Source organism: Solanum stenotomum, chromosome 7, assembly GCF_019186545.1.
Source record: "Solanum stenotomum isolate F172 chromosome 7, ASM1918654v1, whole genome shotgun sequence".
NCBI lineage: Eukaryota > Viridiplantae > Streptophyta > Magnoliopsida > Solanales > Solanaceae > Solanum > Solanum stenotomum.
In genome coordinates, this window is record NC_064288.1 from 36,137,241 (window position 1) to 36,144,511 (window position 7,271).

The 7,271-nt window shown below is 32.2% G+C and overlaps 1 protein-coding gene across 1 annotated transcript; it reads left to right on the forward strand.

Moving 5' to 3' along the window:
• Positions 1-1,698: 1,698 nt before the first annotated feature.
• Positions 1,699-2,913, forward strand: LOC125869569 (uncharacterized). The gene has a single exon (XM_049550042.1). It carries the CDS (start codon positions 1,699-1,701, stop codon positions 2,911-2,913), a length of 1,215 nt encoding a protein of 404 aa, XP_049405999.1.
• Positions 2,914-7,271: the final 4,358 nt, after the last annotated feature.

Below are 7,271 nucleotides of genomic sequence, written 5' to 3' on the forward strand. Positions count from 1 at the left end.
ATAATGAAGGAAGTATGATAACATATAAAGCAAAAAATATAAAGTTGCAAATATGGGATAAAATATTAACTATAGAAGATATATATAGTTATGAATTCATAAATAAAGACATGCTTTTAGGGATGCCATTTCTAGAAAAACTATATCCCCATGTAATAACAAAAACACATTGGTGGTTTACCACACCATGTAAGCAAAAAATTGGAGCAAAAAGAGTAAGTAATAAAAACAGAAAGCCTACACCATGGATTAAAGGAAGTGAAAAAATCACTCAAAAACTAGAAAATATTAAAGAAAATACCCACAATATAGAATTAATAATATTTTCAATAGATAAATTAAAATTAATTCAAGAAAAATTAGAAATGTTATATAGCGAAGATCCCTTAAAAGGATTGGAAAACCATAAAACAAAAGTAAAAATTGAACTAATTGATGAAAATAGTATAATAACCCAGAAACCATTGAAATATAATTTTGAGGATTTAAAAGAATTTAAAATGCATATAAAAGAATTATTAGAAAACAAATATATACAAGAAAGCAATAGCAAACATACAAGTCCAGCATTCATAGTAAATAAACATAGCGAACAAAAAAGAGGTAAAAGCCGTATGGTTATTGACTATAGAAATTTAAATGCAAAAACAAAAACATATAATTACCCCATACCTAACACAGTACTAAAAGTAAGACAAATACAAGGATATAATTATTTTAGTAAATTTGATTGTAAATCAGGATTTTATCATCTAAAGTTAGAAGAAGAATCTAAAAAATTGACAGTTTTTACAGTACCACAAGGATTTTATGAATGGAACGTACTACCTTTTGGATATAAAAATGCACCAGGAAGATATCAACATTTTATGGATAATTATTTTAACCAACTAGAAAATTGTATAGTATACATAGATGATATATTGTTATATTCACGAACAGAAGAAGATCATATACGATTATTAGAAAAATTTATACATATTATAACATACTTAGGAATAAGTTTAAGTAAGAAAAAGGCAGAAATAATGAAAAATCAAATAGAATTTTTAGGAATACAAATAGATAAAAATGGTATGAAAATGCAAAACCATATAGTACAAAAAATAATAAATTCTGACGAACAAATAGATACGAAAAAGAAATTACAATCATTTTTAGGATTAGTAAACCAAGTAAGAGAATATATACCTAATTTAGCAGAAAATCTAAAACCTTTGCACAAAAAATTGAAGAAAGACGTAGAATATTATTTTGATAAAAAAGATCAAGAACAAATACAAAAAATAAAATCATTATGTAAGAAATTACCCAAATTATATTTTCCAGATGAAAATAAAAAATTTATATACATAGTAGAATCAGATGCAAGCGAAATAAGTTATGGAGGAGTACTAAAGTATAAATACAATAAAGAAAAAATAGAACATCATTGTAGATATTACTCAGGGACATTTACAAATCCCGAAATAAAATGGGAAATAAATAGAAAAGAGTTATATTCACTATATAAATGTTTATTAGCTTTTGAACCATATATAGTATATAATAAGTTTATTGTAAGAACAGTTAATACGCAGGTAAAATGGTGGATCACAAGGAAGATACAAGATTCAGTAACAACCAAAGAAATACGGAGACTAGTATTAAATATACAAAATTTTACATTTACAATAGAAGTAATAAGTACTAACAAAAATGTTATTGCAGATTACATTTCAAGACAAAGCTACACAGACGGATCTAGACCAAGAAAATACTCTTGAAAAAATATTCAATGCCATGACATTACTTTGTACCAAAGTAGATGACCTGGACAAAGAGATACAAAAAATGAAAAGTCAGCAGCATGACGGTAAACATGCGGAGCTAAGTCGATCGGAAGACTTAAAAACTCCAGAGCTAGAAGGTGACGATGGGAAACACCGAAAAACCCAAACTAACAATTTGTTACATGCAGCTACAGGTAGCACATCATCTACAAAAGAAGAAAAAAGATATGTTAATACAAATATGAACAAGATATTTGAGAAACCATTTGTATCCAAAAATCAAAACCCCTTATTTGTACCACCACAAGTAAATACCTACAAAGACAGCTTAGGACAAGACAAGAAAATCTATAATCATATAACCAGAGCCTATATAGAAAACTTCCACAAAATACAAACCTTTTTGAACAAAAACCCCAGATCCAAAACTACCCAAAATCCACACGAAAATTATATTACCCAAACTCTACAAGGATACAATAAACTAATTGCTTTACCTAAGACAAATGCAAATCTAGTGGCAACTTGCTATAACTATGGATTATTGAACACAGTATATACCCAGACAGGAGATAAAATAGCTACGATACCGAAGCTACACAAAGCATTCATGCACTACAAAAGAATAACTAAGGGAACACTTTTCTATATAAGATTCTATTCAGCACCAACTGAGATACTTTATGATGAAATTAAGCCAATTATACAAGTTATAAAAATTGGATTAACTAGAGAAATGATCATACCAGAAAAGATAGAAGAGCAAGACGAAATACAAAAAATGGAGATACCAGCATTCTATGCAGGAAAACGAATTATTGGAATAGCTACTATCTTAAATGAGTTAACATCTAATTATTTAAACGAAAATTCAATATGGAGTTATTATTCAAGAGAGCAAGCAATGATATATTCAAATTGTCGAGAAATTAGAGCAGCAGATATGGAAGAACTCAGGCAATGGGCACTAAGTCTACTAAAACCTGAGCAACAGCCAACTACAAGAGCTATAAGAAAGAACTTTATCTCATCGGAAATAATGACAAGATATTGTAAAACTATCGTACACAAATATCCGGATCATCAATGTTCTAAATGCCAAGGAGAAGATAATGTAATCCCAGACGTACAGCTGGAGTAGGAACAACAAAAGCTGACAAGATAAAGAAAAAGCTAAAGAAAGGATAGAAATCAGCAAAGGAGGAAAAGTTGTTTGTCCTAATAGGAAAAGCTAGTGGAAAGAAAAGTTAGTGGGAATAAATATGTAACGTGTGTACATTACTATAAGTTAGTGGAACTTTAGATAAAGTAGTATAACAATGTGTTAGATTAGTAGTAATATGTACAAAAAAATGAATAGTATTAAAGATGTAAAGTTACTATAGTTAGATGTAAAGTAATCATAGTATAGAAAAGTAACTATAGTAAGGTTACTTATTTTTGTATAAATAGATAGCCATTATGGCATAAATAGGCAAGAATTTCTACACGGAAAGCAAGCCTCTTTGTATAACAAAAATATTCTCAATAAAAATATATCAGTTTCAAAGCTAAGCTATGGATCAAAATAATCCAGATATCACACAGGTACATATATTTATGATTATGCATAGCTAAAATCTATTAATTCCTGAATATCATAGCATAATTAAATAAGTTTATATTAATTATTATATACTAGAATTATTTGAGCATGTTTTTTAGTTTGTTAACATGAGGAAAAAAGGAAAAACTTCTAGACTATGCCGTCCTAAGGTTGAAACCATAGGCGAGGAAGCCATGAGGGGAGTAAACAAAGTTGAAGGCTCTGTTAGGAAGTAATTACCTTTGAAAGTACGATGTTAACAGTGACAGAAAAACATGTTAAAATAATCTAGTTTATAGTAATCTAATATAGATCATTTGTAATGCATATGGTATGAGGGAATTATAGTTAAATAATCATGAATATCCTTTTACATGATGAAATGATATTAAATTATAAAATACTAATCTTGTATGTATTAATAAACATAGAAATTATAGAATTAAAACAAATAATATGGCAGCAAATATTCGAAGAAGAAGAAGAAGAATTAATGAATCAACTATGGTATGAAGATGAAATTCGAGAATTTAACTTAAGTGATTTAGAAATTCAATATTCAGATTAATGATAAATCAAGAATACTTAGAATATTGGCAACAAACTATAATAGATATTACTTTATTAAGTAATTTAATTAAAGAAAACATAGAAGCATTTCAACAAACTCACGACATACAATACATAGAGTATATATTAGAAAACATAAAAGAAATTATAAGATTAATACCCCTAGAAAAGATGTATTATGAAAAAATTAATTCATAATATATTTATCAATTGGGACCCCCCCCTCCCAAGTTGCATTATAGATTTAAACCGAAATTACACCCGGAAACATAAATCAAATCGCAAGAAACTCCAACAACACAACCCACAAGAAATTCAAACTAAACTTTCTACAATGTTCATCAAGAATTAAATTTCTAAACTTTCAAAGACTTAAATTCGCTGAATTGAATCATGGTTTGGCGCATGGGTGAACTAACCCAATGCTATGAGAACTCACATACATCATAGGGATCACCCCTTGACAAAATCCACAAATTAAACTCGACGATCTTGATTTCTCTTCTCCCTTCTCCTCTTTTCTCTTTTCTCGTTTCTCTTTTCTCTTTTCTCGAAGCCCTAGCGTGAAACATCAACTTTTCTAAACTGACTAAAATATGATTTTACCCCAATTAACTTCTAAAAATGAATTATAATAATTAGGTAAGGAAAAGACTAAATTACCCTTCAAAAATCCGGATTAGACTTTCCTTATTCAAATAGCCCAACTTCCAAAGGGCATAACTCACTCATACGAACTCGGAATTGCGCAAACTCAGCTGCATTAGAAAGGTTATTCCAGGGGCTTTCCAACCATTTCTAGAAATACACCTAACCCATCATGATCTAGGATTTATTTCTGTTTGAAGTTGACCAAAGACTCAACTAACATATTTCACAATTTTCCAGATTTTCATATACTTTCCAAAAATGATTCTTTCCCCAACTTTTAACTCTTTCCTAGTTATTTCAATTTGCGAGATGTTACAATATCTCCCCCTTAGGAACATTCATCCTCAAATGAGATTACTCTTACTAGGCTAAGGGTGCAATATCGGTCATACATTTCAAACACCCAACAAACAAAGCAAACAGTATAAGACAATTTATAAGTAAAATGCCAAGAAAAGGATTAGTACCTTGATTTGGAACTTCTCCGGATTCGAAGAGATGTGGATATCACTTCTTCATATCCTCCTCATCTTCCCAAGTAGCTTCCTCAACAAATTGGTTCCTCCAAAGGAGTTTGATTGATTCTACTTCCTTAGTCCTCAACTTGCAAATTTGGCAATCTAGAATCTGATCATGAATCTCCTCATAAGATAAGCTATCCTTCATCCCAATATTTTCAGTTGGTATAATCAATGAAGGATCGCCCATGCACTTCTTCAACACGAAGATGTGAAATATCGGATGAACCGCTGCTAACTCTTGTGGTAGCTACAACTCATAAGCTACTTTGCCAATCCTCTTGGCTATTCAATAAGGTCCAATATACCAGGGACTAAGCTTCCCCTTCTTACCAAATCTCATAACTCCCTTCATGGTAAAACCTTTAAATATACCCAATCACCAACTTCAAACTCTAACTCTCTTCTCGTAATATCAGTGTAGGATTTCTGACGACTCTGCATTGTCTTCAACCTCTCTTGAATCACCTTCACCTTCTCCATGGCTTGATGAACTAGATCTGGTCCTATCAACCCAGTTTCACCAACTTCAAACCATTCAATATGAGATCGACATTTTCACCCATAAAGAGCCTTATAAGGAGTTATCTCGATGTTGGAGTGGTAACTATTACTGTAAGAAAACCCAATGAGAGGTAGGTGATCATCCTAATTACCTTTGAAATCAATCACACAAGCCCTCAACATATCCTCCAAGGTCTGAATAGTGCGCTCTGCTTTCCCATCTGTCTAAGGATGAAATGCAGTATTTAAGTTCACCTTTGAACCCAAGGCTTTTTGGAATGACTTCCAAAACTGTGCAGTAAAATGCGCACATATCTCTGAAATAATGGAGACCGGAACCCCATGAAGTCTTACCACCTCTTGAAGATACAATTTAGCATAGTCTTATGCCCAATAGGTAGTCTCTACCGGCAAAAAGTGGGCTGATTTTGTCATTCTATCGACAATCACCCAAATAGAATCATGGTGCCTACAAGACCTTGCTAAACCTGTGATGAAGTCCATATTAATCATCTGCCACTTCCATTCTAAAAATTCAATATTCTGGGCCAAACCACCGGCCCTTTGATGCTCTACTTTAACTTGTTGGCAATTCGGACACTTAGCAACAAATTTTGCAATGCCCATTTTCATGTTGCTCCACCAATAGACTTCTCTCAAATCGCGATACATCTTTGTGGAACCCGGATGAATGGAATATCTGGAGCTATGAGCTTCCTCCATGATCCTCTCTTAGAGTCCATCCACCATTGGTACATACAATCTACCTTGATAAATACGCCATCTCCCCCTTGTTCAAAAGCTAATACTTTTTTCTTATGAATATTTGCCTTCAATTCAAGAAAAATAGGATCTTGTTCTTGCTTTTCTTTCACTTATGATACTAATGAAGATTCAACCCCATTCATCACAACTATTCCTCCTTCTTAGAATACATCAGTCGGACTCCTAAGCATGCAAGTCTATACACATCTTTTGCTAACTCTCTCTTTTCATTCTCAACATGGGCAGTACTACCCATAGACAACCATCTTAAAGAATCAGCAACAACATTAGCCTTACCTTGGTGGTAAATAATACTTATGTCATAATTCTTGAGTAATTCTAACCACCTCATTTGTCTAAGATTAAGCTCTTTCTAAGTAAACACATACTGAAGACTCTTGTGATCAGTGAATACATCAACATGAACACTATACAAATAATGATGCCATATCTTCAAAGAAAATACTACAACAGCCAAATATAAATCATGGGTTAGGTAATTCTTTTCATGAACTTTCAATTGTCTTGAGGCATGAGCTATAAATTTACCGTTCTGCATTAACACGCAACCCAAACCAACCCTAGATGCATCGTAATACACCACAAAACCTTAAGTATCCTCTGGTAAAGTTAACACTGGGGTAGTAGTCAACCTCTTTTTCAATTCCTGAAAGCTTTTCTCACAAGCTTCAGACCATTGAAACTTCACTGTTTTCTGAGTCAACTTGGTCAAAGGAGACGAAATGGATGAGAACCCCTCTACAAACCTTCTATAATAGCCAGCCAAACCCAAGAAACTCCTAATATCAGTTGAAGATCTGGGTCTAGGCCAATTCTGCACTGCCTCTATCTTTTGGGTATCAACTCTGATTCCATCACTGGAAACTATGTGGCCCAAGAATGCCC

Excerpts from the sequence above, each read along its gene's own strand:
- LOC125869569 (XM_049550042.1), top strand. The coding sequence starts at position 1,699 with ATGTTATTGCAGATTACATTTCAAGACAAAGCTACACAGACGGATCTA.